This window comes from Geotrypetes seraphini, chromosome 7 (assembly GCF_902459505.1).
Source record: "Geotrypetes seraphini chromosome 7, aGeoSer1.1, whole genome shotgun sequence".
Lineage (NCBI taxonomy): Eukaryota > Metazoa > Chordata > Amphibia > Gymnophiona > Dermophiidae > Geotrypetes > Geotrypetes seraphini.
In genome coordinates, this window is record NC_047090.1 from 22105393 (window position 1) to 22120966 (window position 15574).

Consider the following 15574-nt stretch of genomic DNA (forward strand, 5'->3'; position numbering starts at 1 on the left):
GTTCAGTTACAAAAGTTAGATAGCTCTAAGTCTAATAAATGTTGGCATTGTCATCTCGAAGCAGGGACTTTAGATCATTTGTGGTTCTATTGTCCATTTATTTTGGTGTTTTGGAAATCAATATGGGGCCAAATAAATTGTTTGTTGGAAAATCCAGTGGCATTATCCTATGATACTGTACTTTTTGGCATGTCAATGAGAGTTAAAAGTCAAATATCATCAAAGAACAACAGGCTTTTATTAATAACTAGTCTTTAAGCCCGTTACATTAACGTGTGCTAGAATAGATCTGTCTGTCTGTCTGTGTTTCTTTATCTCTCTCTCCTTGGCCGCTGTCTGTATCCTTCTGTCTCCCCCCACCCCGAGCAAAGCTGTCTGCTCCCAGGACACACCTCCCCCCCCACAAGCAGCCCCCTTTCCCTCTCCCTAACTGTCTCTCCATGGTCCTCTTCTGTCGTCCCCCCAGAGCAAAGCTGTCTGTCCCCAGCACCCTCCCCCCAAAGCCTCCCTCTCCCTATCTCTCCATGGCCCCTTCTGTCTCCCCCCAGCACACCCCTCCTCCCAAAGCAGCCCCCTTTTCCTCTCCCTATCTCTCCATGGCCCCCTTCTGTCTCCCCCACAGCACACCCCTCCCCCCCAAAGCAGCCCCCTTTCCCTCTCCCTGTCTCTCCATGGCCCCTTCTGTCTTCCCCCCAGAGCAAAACTGTCTGTCCCCAGCACACCTCCCCACAAAGCAGCCCCCTTTCCCTCTCCCTGTCTCTCCATGGCCCCTTCTGTCTCCCCCCTGCCCCCCCCCCCGAGCACAGCTGTATGTCCCAAGCACACCACTCCCCCCAAAGCAGCCCCTTTCCCTTTCCCCCCCCTGTATTGGCCCCATTCTTACCCTCCCTCCATCCCGACATCTTCTGGCCTGCTCCTCTTCAAAGCAGCCTGCAATCTTGGTGGACAGCTTTAGCGAACCTAGCAGGCCGCTCTCCAACTCGGTAGCACGTTCCCTCTGATGCAATCCCGTGCATCAGAGGGAGCGTGCTACTGAGGTTGGAGAGTGGCCTGCGAGGTTCTTTAAAGCCGGCCCCGATCGCAGGCTGCTCTGAAGAAGAGGATCAGCGGCGGCAGCGGCGGCGAGTGAGGACGGGAGGTGACACGCGAGGACACAGGCAGGGAGAGAGGGCAGGCGGCGAGTGAGAGGCAGCGGCGAGTGAGGGCAGAAGGTGACGGGCCGAGGACAGGTTCTCCTGCTTCATGGCGGTGGGCGGGGCTGCAGGAAGACGTGTGAGTGTGGCGGCAGCAGCAACCCTGACTCCTTCTTCTGCACGGAGGTGGAGAGCAGCTTGCGAGGTTCGCTACAGCGGCTGGCGAACCTCAGCAGGCCGCTTTGAAGAGGAGTGGGAGGGAGGAGTCGCTGGTGTCTTCTGCACAGTCACACGCAGGCGCCGTGAGGACTGGCACAGAAGCACACCTCACGCCACCAGGAATCACGATTTTTGAAAAGCACATGCGCGCTTAGCCTTTTATTATTATTGATGACAGGAGTTGCCATACAACAAATTACGAGCAATTGGAAGAATTGGACGAGGCTTAATTATAGATTTTGGTGGAATTCATTATGTCATATGTATAAAATGGAAAGAATATTAGCCATTCAGAAAGGGAATTTTAAGAAATTTCAGGAAACTTGGGAGCCATTACCAAAATATTGTAATGTTTAATTATTGTTTTTCCCTATAACATGCACATCCGGGAGGGGGAAGGTTGGGGGTCTGATAGATTAATGAATTTAGATATATTGGGGTTCATTATAGAAATTTTTTGTGATGGGCATTGTGATTGTTTAGGAGGGGGGGGACTAATTCTGAAATGGATATTAATGCAATATTAAGTGTCATTGATGTATAAAATGAGGTATTTATTGTTACACTTACTGTAAGATTTGAAAATAATAAAGAATTGGGAAAAAAAAAAGTCTTTGTATCGATCTTACTCCCTCATTTTTATTTTTTTTATATAATTTGTATTTCTTACTATTGTAAACCGACCAGATACTTGTGATGGTCGGTATATCAAAATATTAATAAACTTGAAACTCATCAGGATTGGGATAATATGGTATTCTTATTTGTAAATTTCCTTACTATATCAAATAATTCCTTTAATGAGGATTCTACCTCCTCTATTACTTTTTCATAATATGATCTTTTCAACCTGGACATTAATCTCTAATATTCTAATAAGCTTTCCCTATATTCTAATTGGGAATAACAGGCTGGATATTTTCTCCTTCTTTCTTTCTTCTGTAGTTTTTTATTTAACTCCATCAATTCCATCATAAACCATGAAGCAACATTAGATCTATAATACCTCTTCTCCTTAATAGGTCCATGTCACCCAAATTATTTGATAAAAGTCGCATACCACTTATAACACAAATTATCCACTCTTGTCCTATCTGCTCTTCACCCTTTAATTCAGGTAACCAAATTGATTTCAGTTGTAGCTCATCAATTTTACCTCATATGCTAAACACTCTCCTCCTGATATTCAGACCACAAGAGATAGCTGGTGATCTCCACTACTTGAGTCCCTTCCCTCTGACTCAGCACTGAGCTGTAAAGTGCAGGGCACTCTGGGACACGTAGTTTTGTCCTAATTACTCAACGCCCTCTGCTGCCCAGTGGCACAACAGCATTCCTAAAGAGGGAAAACTCCTTAATCTCTCACAGTTCCCTATTCTGTAGTCCACTGCACTGACCACTAAGCTACTTCAGGAATATACCTGCTGTTCTAATAGGACTGGTCATATCATCTGTGGCTGTCATACAGTCTAGTATGTACTATTTCTTTCACATCTTTACAAAGTGGGAAGGGGGAATTGACCACTGGGAGGGAGTAAGGTGGGGTCATGCCTTAATTCTTCCAGTGGTCATCTGGTCAGTTTGGGCGTCTTTTTGGCATTTACTCTTACTGAAGCAGGTCTAGCCTCAAATATACTATATTTTGCCCTGGACGTTTTTACAATGTTCCATTATTGTAGAAAAACATCTCAATCATAAGCCTGTCCTACTGCAATCCAAAACATACCTCCAAAACACACCATTGATATCTAGATACACTACAGACAACCTATATAAAAAAGTGTCTTAGAATGGGTTTTGAAAACAGTGATTTGGATGTTTGGGCAAAAAAAGATCCATCTGCTACTTTCTGTCACTTTTAGGACATTTTTTTTTTATTTTTGATAATGAGCCCCAATATATGTTCATAACCAAACACTCTCTTTAAGCTTAGGTTCAGTACATTGAATTTTTTGATTGTTTTTTCTTTTTAGATGAAAAATATCCTGGATAATAAGAATTATGCTCAATTTTTTGCCAAGCTCCATATTATTGCTGGACAACTGACCACTGATAGTTTTAATAATACAGATACAATCTATACTTTAACTGGAAAATCTGGGGAAGTAACAAATGAGGGAAAGGTAAGAATCCTGATGGTTTAATCTCACAGGAAACATATTGTGCTAAAACTAAAGCTACTAAGAGTAGAGCATTGGTCAGAATATTTTAATTCCATGTTTGGAGGATTTGCCATTTGGTTTGGTGATAGTGAAGTACGCTGACCTACAGAAGAATGGGTTCAGTTCCCATACATGATTTTTGCTCCCTGAGCTGGTCAAGGGTATGGATGCTGTAGAGCAGCGGTCTCAAACACGCGGCCCGCGGGCCGCATGTGGCTCTCCAGGTTTTATTTGCGGCCCGCGGTCTGGAGGCATCATTCTCTTCCTTTTGGAGCAGCAGCCGGATCGTTGGTTCAAAGCCGTGGGTTGGCGGCTCCTTGCGCTATCCACTCCTGCATCGGAAGCCTCTCTGATGTCACAACATTAGAGAGGCTTCAGACGCAGGCACGGATCTCGCAAGGAGCTGCCACCCACGGCTTTGAACGAACGAGCCGGCCAGACACGCTGCTGCTCCAGTGGCGTACCAAGGGGGGGGCGGTCCACTGTTCTCCCTAGAGTGCGGCTCGCGGCTCATCTAGAGCAGTGGTGCCCAACCTGCTTCCCTTCCCTTCTCACTGCTGCCATCGGGGATCAGGCCGGCACCGTGTCCTTTGATCTCCCTGTTTCTCTTCCCTGCGGGGCCGACTAACTCTCGCGGCCCGACGTCAATTCTGACGTCGAGAGGACGTTCTGGCTAGCCAATCGCTGCCTGGCTGCCCAGAACGTCCTTTCCGACGTTAGAATTGACATCGGGTGGCGAGAGTTGGTCGGCCCCGTGCAGAAGAGAAGCAGGGAGATCTCGGCCTGTTCCCGATAGCAGCAGCGGCAGCAGCCTATTCCGCCGCGGCGGTGGCATGGGGGAGGGCAGGAAGGAAGGAAGAAAGAAAGAAAGAAGGTGGGGTGGGGAAAGGGAGCCAGAAAAAAAAGCAAAAAATGGGGCACGGAGGAAGGAAGAAAGAAGGAGGGGGGACAGGGAACCAGAAACAAAGCAAAAAATGGGGCACGGAATCGGAGAAAGACAGACATAGAGGGAGAAAGAAAAAGTTGGGGGAGGGAATGAGGTCTGGAGGAGAGGAAGCATACAGGAGGCTGAAAGAAGGGAAGAAATATTGGATGCACAGTCAGAAGAATAAAGTGCAACCAGAGACTGATGAAATTATCAATCAAAGGTAGGAAAATGATTTTATTTTCAATTTAGTGATTGAAATGTGCCAGTTTTGAGAAAGAAAAGATATTGAACTTTAAATGTGAGTGCTGCAGAAAAAAATAGAGTACTTGGAGGGCCGCAGAAAAAATAGTTAATGTCTTATTAAAGAAATGACAATTTTGCATGAAGTAAAACTCTTTATAGTTTATATATCTTTCCTTTTAATTGTTAAAGGAAAGTTTTATAAACTCTAAAGAGTTTTACCTCATGCAAAATTGTAATTTCTTTAATAAGACATTAACTATTTTTTCTGCGGCCCTCCAAGTACCTACAAATCCAAAATGTGGCCCCGCAAAGGGTTTGAGTTTGAGACCACTGCTGTAGAGGCAGTCTCATGTATCATGCAAGGGCACTCCTGGAGTGTAATTTTGTAGGGGGGAGGCCCTAGATTTAGGTACTAGGGGCCCAATATTCAGACCTTGTGAGGCAGCCCGGCTACCTCCTGCACTTGGCTTTGAAACCGGAAATTCAATGCTGGCACCATATATGGTGAATGGCATTGAATTTTCAGGATTGTTTTGGCCTGCAGAGATTTAGCCAGCTAAGCTGATATTCATCAGCGAACTGGCTGAGTCATAGCTGCCAAAAATAGACATGCTATTTAGGCTTAGCCGCCTTGAGTGGGCCCACGCTTACTATCAGAAGCTAAGCAGGGTTGAGCTTGACTAGTACCTGGAATGGAGACTGCCTGGGAATACCAGGTGCTGTAGGCTGAGGGGCCCTATGTTGGACAGCAGTAACATAGTGGAGCCACACACTGCGCGGGAGAAGGCAATGACAAACCACTCCTGTACTCTGATGTGAAACATCACAGGGTGGATGCCTCACTGTGCGTGTTGCCATGAGTGGGTGGCCAACTCGGTGGCATGATCCATCCATCTGGCCACTAAACTTAGCTGGTCAGCCAATGAATATTGGTACTGACCAGCTATGTTGTTGATCAGGATATTCAGCAGGAGATAGCTGGTTATTTCCCACTGAATTTTAGTGGTTAGCTAATTTAGCGCTACGTAGCCAGCCAGGAGCCATTCCTGGCAAGCTAAATAGTGCTTAATATTGGGCGGATGGAGTATCAAAACAAATTTGTTATTAGAATCTATTGAAGGTGGTAAGTCACAAAGCCTGACATGACCAAATTTCACCTAGACATAGGCTACATCAGAGGCAACTGTTCAGGATAGTGCTATCACATGACCAATTCACCAAAACAAGGAGTCGTGAGGACGAGTTGTGAGGACGAGATGCCAATCACTCAGCCACAGACTTAGGTTCGAATAACACTCTTATTTGAACCTAAGTTCGTGGCTGAGTGATTGATATCTCATCCTCACGACTCCTTGTCTTGGTGTGTTGCTCTCATCGCTGAGGCCTTTTGTGCTTCTCTCTCTAGTGTCACCACATGACCAGTGACATCATGGTACAGTAATGGACTGCCAGTAGCGCAGCTGCAATAATAGCGGTAAGATCAGCTCTGCTATTGGTAATCATGACAGCTAGTATGCTGTACTGGCCCATGCCGTAATTGTTATAGCAAGCCACACCTCTGCCCACCCATATCACTCCCAGATCCTGCCCTTTACTGTGTTAGGCATTTAAGGCCCGATTCTATATAGTCTGCCTAAAAAAATCAATGCCAACTAGTATGGACTTAGGTGTTGCTAGGCATCCTAACTTTAGGTGCATCCAATTTATGTCAGGGTTTTCTTCACCTAAATACCTGCACCTAAGTTAGGCACCTAATTCACAAAAGGGCGCCTAACTCAAAAACACACCCACAATCACCTAACCATGCCCACTTTTAAGTAGGCACTTTGGACTAGGCACCTACTTTTTATAGAATCGTGTTTTTCAGATTAGGTGCCTAACTTTCAATTAAGTCCAGTTAAAGCTAATTATGAGGTGTTATGTGCCAATTATGGGCCCCAATTAAGCTTATTAATCAATTGGGGACAGACTTAAAGATCTCAATCTGTATACTTTGGAGGAAAGGCGGGAGAGAGGAGATATGATAGAGACGTTTAAATAGCTACATAATGTAAATGCGCATGAGTCGAGTCTTTTTCATTTGAAAGGAAACTCTGCAATGAGAGGGCATAGGATGAAGTTAAGAGGTGATAGGCTCTGGAGTAATCTAAGGAAATACTTTTTTACAGAAAGGGTGGTAGATGCATGGAATAGTCTCCCGGAAGAGGTGGTGGAGACAGAGACTGTCTGAATTCAAGAGGGCCTAGAATAGGCACGTGGGATCTCTCAGAGAGAGAGAGAGAGAGAGAGAGATAATGGTTACTGTGGATAGGCCATTTGACCTTTATCTGCCATCATGTTTCTATGTTTCTAATTAAGTTAGGTGCCTAACTTTAGGTGGACTATATTGAATTTGTCAGTTAATGTTAGATTTTTACCATGCTGGTTGCCTTTTTAGTACAGGACACGATAGCGCTGTTGTCTACCACACAATAAACCCTGTGTTAACTGCTTAATGTTGCTTAGTAAACGGGCTCTTAATTTCTATAAAAGGAAGCTCAAAATTAGACTTTTTTTATAATGACTTCCAATACAGGGATCACTAATGACTGTTAATATCTATTATTTGGATGTCTAGGATGGCCCATTTAAAATTAGAATTCATGGCAGTAAGAAAAAATCAAAAATCATAGAAGGGAATATTATTGCTTCCAATGGATTATTACACATTGTCGACAAAGCAATGGACAATGTAGAGCCTGCTCTTGAGAGCAACACAGAGGTAAGATTTCAACTTTCATCTGAGGGCCACGTCACTGTAAGAGTATATTTTAACTATTTATTTTTAATTTTTTGATTTCTCATATGACAAAAATGTGAATGAATTCTCATATGAACGTAGCTGTTTATTAATTTGAAATATCTTCGTGCATGGTTTTTAGAAAACAATAATGGAAATACTTGAGGATAATGGAAGATACAACAAATTTAAATCCTTATTGCAGGTAAGATGTCTAGCAATGAATTGTTATACGTATTTGAATGCTAAAAGGCTCAATTTTGCATGGATCAGCTAAGTAGGAAATAGATGAACAGACTGGGACATGAACAGTTTCCTGAATATGTTAAAGGTAATATATAGAAATAACACAAAATAAAAAATTAGAAAAGAAGATGATATCTTTTTGTTGGGATAACTTACACTGGGTTTTACTAAATGACACTAGAGGTTTTTAGCGTGGGCCAGTGAGGTAAATGCTCTGACACTCATAGGAATTTTGTAAGCAGCAGAGCATTTACCTCACTGGCCAGTGCTAAAAACCTCTAGTGCCATTTAGTAAGAGGAACCCTAGATACATTGTGGGCTAGATTCTGTATATGGGGCTGAAAATATGGCATTGGAAAAGATGCATGCTAAACGCCATTATATAAAAGACGCTCCAAGTTGGGTGTCAATTATAGAATTGCATTTGGCACTGGGATCAACTCCAAATTTTACGCACAAGGATTTACACCAGGTGAAACTTGCTGTAAATCCTTGCACCTAAATTAGGTATAGGTTGACCTTATTCTGTAACACTGCACACAAATTCCTGCCCCTCCTGTAGCCATAGCCCCATTTCAGGTCTACATAGAAAAATGTATTCTTGCATCATTATGGGATATCGACTATAATGTTTAATTTTAAAAAGTTTTTTATATACCATTTCTTCAATACATAACAAAGCAATTTGCAAATATTTAGAACATGAAAGGAACTACAAATTCTATAGAGAAAGGAGAAGAAGACGGAAACAAGGAGGGAGGAACAGTAGGGAGATGGGGAAGGGAAGTAGAAGGACCAGGAAATGGAAAAAGCTACTAGCCATTACATCTTCCTTGGTGGGGGAGAGTCCAAACTATCAAAATGATGATTTTGCCTGTGGTTTGTTACCAAATGAGTATGTTACCAGTTTATTTTCAAAGTTCCTTCTATAAAAAATTAAATGGCATTCTTACTAAATTTATTTGGCTGGGTAAAACTGCTAGAATTGCCTTAGTATCATTGCAAAAACCAATTGCGGCAGGTGGGGTAAATTTTCCAAACTTTTACAGATACCATCAAGCATTTATTTTGCATCAGGGTATGTATTGGATCCTTCCTGAGCTCATAGAACATCTTCCTGATTGGCTGTACTTAGAGTGGCAAATATCCCCATCATGTGTTGAGTATCAAGTTACCCAGATATGTTAAGGACAATAGTATTATATTTGACACTTGGAAAACCTTGAAATTTATTAATAAATTAACAGATATTTCAATAGAGAAATCTACTTATCAATCCTTGTGGCTAAACTCCAAGATTCAAATTGGCGAGTCTGGGATCTTCTGGAAACATTGGATGCAGGCAGGTATTCGTACACTAGATGATGTTATATCAAATGGGAAAATGCTTGATTTTTCATGACTTCAACAATCATTCGGCCTTTCAAAATCTCAAAATTATAGGTGGTTGCAAATGAAGCAGGACATTCAGATTGGCGAAATCTAAAAAGTCATTATAGCTTGCAGGTCCTATGCTTCCAGACAGATTTGCTAGGACATCAGGCCGCCAGGTGGTATAAATTAATTTCTGAATTCTTGAATAAAAAACAAAAAATAGTTTTAGAGACATTTGGAGCATTGAGGTAAAGCAATATATTTCTGCGTCCCGATGGCCACAAATTTGGACTTGGAGGATGAGATGAACAGCATCAGCATCTATGAGACAAACATGGGTTTTTTTGTTACATAGAAGTTTCTGGACCCCTGTTTATTTACACAAATTAGACAGTTCTAAATCTAATAGATGCTGGCACTATCATCTGGACATAGGGATATTGGATCATCTGTTCTATTGTCCTTTGATACTCAACTTTTGGAAGTCAATATGTGGACAGATTAATATCATACTGGAATCAACAATTCCATTGACATATGAGGTAGTCATATGTGGAACAATACTGCATATTAAGCCCCCTATGAACCGCAATAAATGCCGGCTTTTTCTAATTATGACCGGGATAGCCATGCAAATGGTGACTCATAATTGGAAAAATTGGGATTGCCTTAGTTATACTTTTTGGTGTGAAAACTTATGATTTTGTTACAAGTTACAATAGAAGTTTTGTCAGCCGAAAGCCTGAAGTCATAATGCCGTTGTACAGGGCCATGGTGAGACCTCATCTGGAGTACTGTGTGCAATTCTGGAGGCCACATTACAGTAAAGATGTGCGCAGAATTGAATCGGTTCAACGGACGGCCACCAGGATGATCTCGGGGCTCAAGGGTCTCTCGTACGAAGAGAGACTGAACAAATTGCAGCTCTACACTCTTGAGGAACGTAGGAAGAGGGGAGACATGATCGAAACATTTAAGTACCTCACGGGACGTGTCGAAGCGGAAGATGATATTTTCTTTCTCAAGGGACCCTCGGCCACAAGAGGGCACCCGCTCAAACTCAGGGGCGGAAAATTTCATGGCGACACCAGAAAGTATTTCTTCACAGAGAGAGTGGTTGATCATTGGAACAAGCTTCCAGTGCAGGTGATCGAGGCAGACAGCGTGCCAGACTTTAAGAATAAATGGGATACCCATGTGGGATCCCTACGAGGGTCAAGATAAGGAAATTGGGTCATTATGGCATAGACAGGGGGTGGGTAAGCAGAGTGGGCAGACTTGATGGGCTGTAGCCCTTTTCTGCCGTCATCTTCTATGTTTCTATGTTTCTATGTATGAGAAGATGAATGCTGGCATATTGGGGCATAATAAGTTATTCAAACTAGTTTGGGATCCATTGACGTCTTTTGTGGCTTCGTTATAGTTGTCTTTTATTTTTATTTTTTTTCCGTTGTTTTAGTACACACACATCCAGGGGAGGGAGGGGGGAGGGGGGTTCTTTTATCTGGTGTTATTTCCTGATGAATATGTTGGATGGGAGAGGGGTTTTTATTTTTTCTGTATTACTATTGATTGATTATAAGTGCTTATTGTGATTATTAATATATGTATGTATATTGTTTTGCACTTTTGTTAGTTTTGAAATACTTAATAAAGATTTATTAAAAAAAAAAATTAAAAAATACATAACAAAGCAATTTGCAAATATTTAGAACATGAAAGGAACTACAAATTCTATAAAGAAAGGAGAAGAAGACGGAAACAAGGAGGGAGGAACAGTAGGGATGTGGAAAGGGAAGTAGATGGACCAAGAAATGGAAGAAGCTACTAGCCTGCTGAAGCCAACACTCACCCATCAAACACCAAGGCAAAAGATTAGTTTTTAAGAGGGTTTGGAATCTATAGTAGGATAAGAGAGCTCAGAACGAAGTTCAAAAGGGAGTGCATTTCATAGTGATAGGACAATGGTGAAGAATGCAGAATGTCGAGTTGAAGATAATTTTGTCATGCGGACTGAAGGAATTGATCATTTGTGGGGTGTAGCGAAGCGAAGATTACAAACGGGTTTGTATGAAATCAGAAATGAAGCTAAGTAATGATGAAGGCCAGTGTGCAGAGTCTTAAATGCTAGTGTTAGGAGTGTATGGTGTTATACATGAGGAGATTGGAAGTCAATAGTTTTCCTTTAAAAGGAGAGTTACATGATCACAGTGGTGGACATGGCTGAGCAGTCTGATTGCAATGTTTTGTATCACCTGTAATTTCTTCAGTACTACTTGTGGTAAACCAAAACAATGCTGGGGAAATCAAAAACTTTTGGTCTAGTATCACTGGGAATGATTGAAGAAAGGTATCTGAAAACTGCAAAAAATCACTCTCCTATAAAACATTCAAAATCCTTAAAATACTAGGGATATCTTCATATATAGTCAAAAATATGCTCAGAGACAAAGAGGCAAAAACAAGGGGCGAACCCCAAGAATGTCGCCTCACCACTCAATCATTGGATATAATCGAACAAACTTCAAAAAACATACTTTCTTCACTGCTTATGCAGTCTAAATGATGATATATTTAATTGGTTGAATTATAACAAAATAACTTATCTTTATTGAGGGTTCCGATGTAGAAATAGGGTTCCGATGTGGAAATAGGAGCGAAACATCAGTCCAGAACGACGGCCATGGCGCTAAACTTCCAAAAAGGGAATTACGAAGGGATGAGACGCATGGTGGGGAAGAAGATTAAGAAAAGGATAAACACTGTAAAGACTCTAGAGCAAGCTTGTTCTGTTTTTAAGGATATGGTCACCGAGGCGCAAAATCTATATATACCGCATATCAATAAGGGATCAAAGAGGAAAAAGAATAAAGAACCAGTGTGGCTCACTGTAGAGGTAAAGGAAGCGATCAGAGGGGGAAAAAGACCTTGTTTAAAGAATGGAAAAGATCAAAAAAGGATGAAAACTGGAATAAGCACAAACAACATCAACGCAGGTGTCATAAGAAAGAAAAAGGGGCCAAAAGAGACTACGAGGAAAAAATAGCCAAGGAGGCAAAAATCTTCAAGCCATTCTTTTGATATATTAAACAGAATTGACCCGCGAAGGAAGCGGTGGGACCATTGGATGATCAAGGAATAAAGGGAGCGCTAAAGGAGGACAAAGCAATCGCCAACAGACTGAACGCGTTTTCTGCGTCTGTATTTACCGAAGAGGATATACACAGCATACCGGAACCCATCAGGCTATATGCTGGAAGTGAAAACGGGAAACTTGACAGGATAAACGGGAAACTTGACAGGATTAACGGTCAGTCTAGAAGAGGTATGCAGGCAGATTGATAGGCTAGAGTGATAAATCCCTGGGACCAGATGTCATCCATCCTGGGGTCATCAAGGAACTGAAAGGGACCATAGCTGAACTGCTTGAACTAATAGCCAATCTGTAGATCGAATTGGGAAAGATTCCGGAGGACTGGAAGTTGGCGAATGTAACGCTGATCTTCAAAAAAGGTTTGAGGGGAGACCCAGGAAATTACAGACCGGTGAGTCTGACCTCGGTACCAGGAAAGATTTAAATTTATGTTTTATGATGATAATAGAAATGATTTTCAAGTGATCTATATGATTTAATTTATATAATATTGTACATTTGTTGTTAGATGTAAAAATGAATAAAGATTTTGAAAAAAAAAAAAGCACTGGTCACCGTACATGAAGAAGGACATGGTACTACTTGAAAGGGTCCAGAGAAGAGCGACTAAGATGGTTAAGGGGTCAGAGGAGCTGCCATACAGCGAAAGATTAGAGAAACTGGGCCTCTTATCCCTCGAACAGAGGAGATTGAGAGGGGACATGATCGAAACATTCAGGGTACTGAAGCGGATAGACTTAGTAGATAAGGATAGGTTGTTCACCCTTTCCAAGGTAGAGAGAACGAGAGGGCACTCTCTAAAGTTGAAAGGGGATAGATTCCATACGTAAGGAAGTTCTTCTTCAACCAGAGACTGGAAGAAAACTGGGACGCTCTTCCGGAGTCTATCATAGGGGAAAACATTTTCCAGGGATTCAAGACAAAGTTAGACAAGTTCCTGCTGAATTGTTTTTGAGACAGACGCCACCTTTAAAATCTTTGTTTGAATCTTGCATATCGGTTCCCTTACGCAGGAACGAAATAGTCCATAAGAACACAAGAATTGCCGCTGCTGGCTCAGCCCAGTGGTTCATCATGCCCAGCAGTCCGCTCACGCGGCGGCCCTCTGGTCAAAGACCAGTAACCTAACTGAGACTAGCCCTACCAGTGCACCAGCTTTCCCTGCTCCATTTTGTTGAATCCTTTCAGTATTTTGAAAGACTCGATCAGATCCCCTCACAGTCTCCCCTACTCAAGGGAGAACAACCCCAGTCTCCTAAGTCGTTCCTCGTAGTCCAGGTTCTCCATACCTTTCACTAGCTTCGTTGCTCGTCTCTGCACCCTCTCTAGCAGTTTTATATCCTTCTTTAGGTATGGAGACCAATGCTGGATGCAGTATTCCAGGTGCGGTCTGACCATGGCTCTGTAGAGCGGTATTATAACTTTCTCTGATCTACTTGTAATTTCCTTCTTTATCATGTCTAGTATTCTATTTGCTTTCTTCGCCGCCACCACACATTGTGCCGACAGTTTCAGGGTCCTATCTATCAGTACACCCAGGTCCTTAGGCTTTTCCTGTTCGGTCTTTCCCAGAGTTACACCTGACATACTATACTTGTGATCTTTATTTTTTTCTGCCTAAATGCATCACTTTGCATTTCTCCACATTAAAATTCATCTGCCATTTATCTGCCCACTTCCCCAATTGATTCAAGTCACTCTGGAGTTCCTTGCTATCCTTCTGCGATCTGATTGCCCGGCATAGCTTTGTGTCGTCTGCAAACTTGATGATTTCACTGGATGTTCCTTCTTCCAGGTCATTTATGAAAATATTAAATAAGATGGGTCCAAGTACTGAGCCCTGGGGTACACCGCTAGTCACTTTTTCACATTTTGAGAACTTCCCATTTATGCCCACTCTGTTTTCTGTTCTCTAGCCATTTGCCTATCCATCATAGTATATTCCCCTGTATTACATGGCCTTGTAATTTCCTGAGAAGTTTTACATGTGGAACCTTGTCGAACGCTTTCTGAAAGTCCAAGTATACAATATCTACCGGTTCTCCACTATCAATTTGTCTGTTCACTGTCTCAGAAAATTGAAGTAGGTTCATCAAACATGATTTCCCTTTCCTGAACCCATGTTGACTGGCTCTCATCAGGTCGTGTGTGTCTAGGTGCCGGACTATGCTATCTTTGATCAGCGCCTCTATCATCTTTCCAGGGACAGACGTGAGACTCACAGGTCTGTAGTTGCCTGGCACTCCTCTCGATCCTTTTTTAAATATCGGCATGATGTTCGCTATCTTCCAGTTGTCCGGTATCTGTCCTGTTTTGATTGACAGGTTGGCAAGTTTTTGCAATAGTTCTCAGATTTCAAATTTCAGTGATCCATGGGATCGCTATAGGGCGTGCATCTGATCAGATCATTTGCATGTAGAATCTGTTGTGAATCGGTCACCCGGCAAACAATTCAGTCAGCAAGTTTACTGAGTCTAGACCTTAGACATCACTAAGCATCCTAGACATAAGGCATCGCTCCATTTGGCTAGCTTTTCACTCAACTAATTTTGCAGCACCTATGTCAGATGCCTAATGATGCCTTATTCAACCACGCCTGTTCTCCGCCCATAATCATGCTTACTTTTTAACATAAGTATTCACTATTTGAAAGATCATTGGCATAAAAAACACCTTTTAATTTCTTCAAATCACTATCAAATTCATAAACCCTAAAAAAAATTTATCTTCTGTTTATTTCCTTAAGTGTTTTGAAAGACTTTTTAGTGCTGTCATGCAATATTAAAGTTTATGCACTCATATTTGTACCATGCATTCATGCCATTAGCGATTTTATACATCGAGTTCAGTATTATTATGTCCTGGGGAGTGGCAGTTAAAATATATTGAGAAAACTCTTTCAATGTAATCAAGTACAGTTCACTTAACTCAGACTTCTTCTCCTTGCTTTCAGTCAGTCAATCCAGCACTCGCATAGTAGACATTCATACAAATACTTTCTCTTGCCATTTTAAGGTTTTCCTGCTGCTGCACTGGTTTATGAGTTTGGTAGCAATTTCAAGAAATTAAAAGGTGTTTTATTGTTGTTTTTTTTGCCAATGATCTAATTAGGAGCATTGTGATGTATCACATTCTGACACCAGATGGTGCTGGCCTCCACTTTTGAGGCATTTTCCACTTTTTAACATGGAGATTGTTAGGTGTCCCTAGATGTTGGATGGCATCTCCACTTAGGCATCCTAGGAGTTCTGCACCAAACTCTTAAATTGCTTAATTTTTTTTTTTTTTTAATTGGCTGAAATTGGCATGGTCAATTACCATACCAATTAAGCCAAT

At 42.0% G+C, this 15574-nt stretch overlaps 1 protein-coding gene across 4 annotated transcripts in view; it reads left to right on the forward strand.

Annotated features, from left to right (window-relative positions):
• The window catches only part of STAB2 (stabilin 2), a 403506-nt gene that overhangs the window by 123545 nt on the left and 264387 nt on the right, over window positions 1–15574 (forward strand). For all 4 annotated transcript variants that reach the window (XR_004540109.1, XM_033951740.1, XM_033951739.1 and 1 more), the window contains exons 12-14: window positions 3326–3475; window positions 7303–7446; window positions 7607–7669. Coding sequence is in view for 3 of the 4 variants with exons in the window: in XM_033951740.1 (XP_033807631.1) it covers window positions 3326–3475; window positions 7303–7446; window positions 7607–7669 (357 nt within the window). In the remaining variant the exon portion in view is untranslated. The remainder of the gene's footprint in view (window positions 1–3325; window positions 3476–7302; window positions 7447–7606; window positions 7670–15574) is intronic.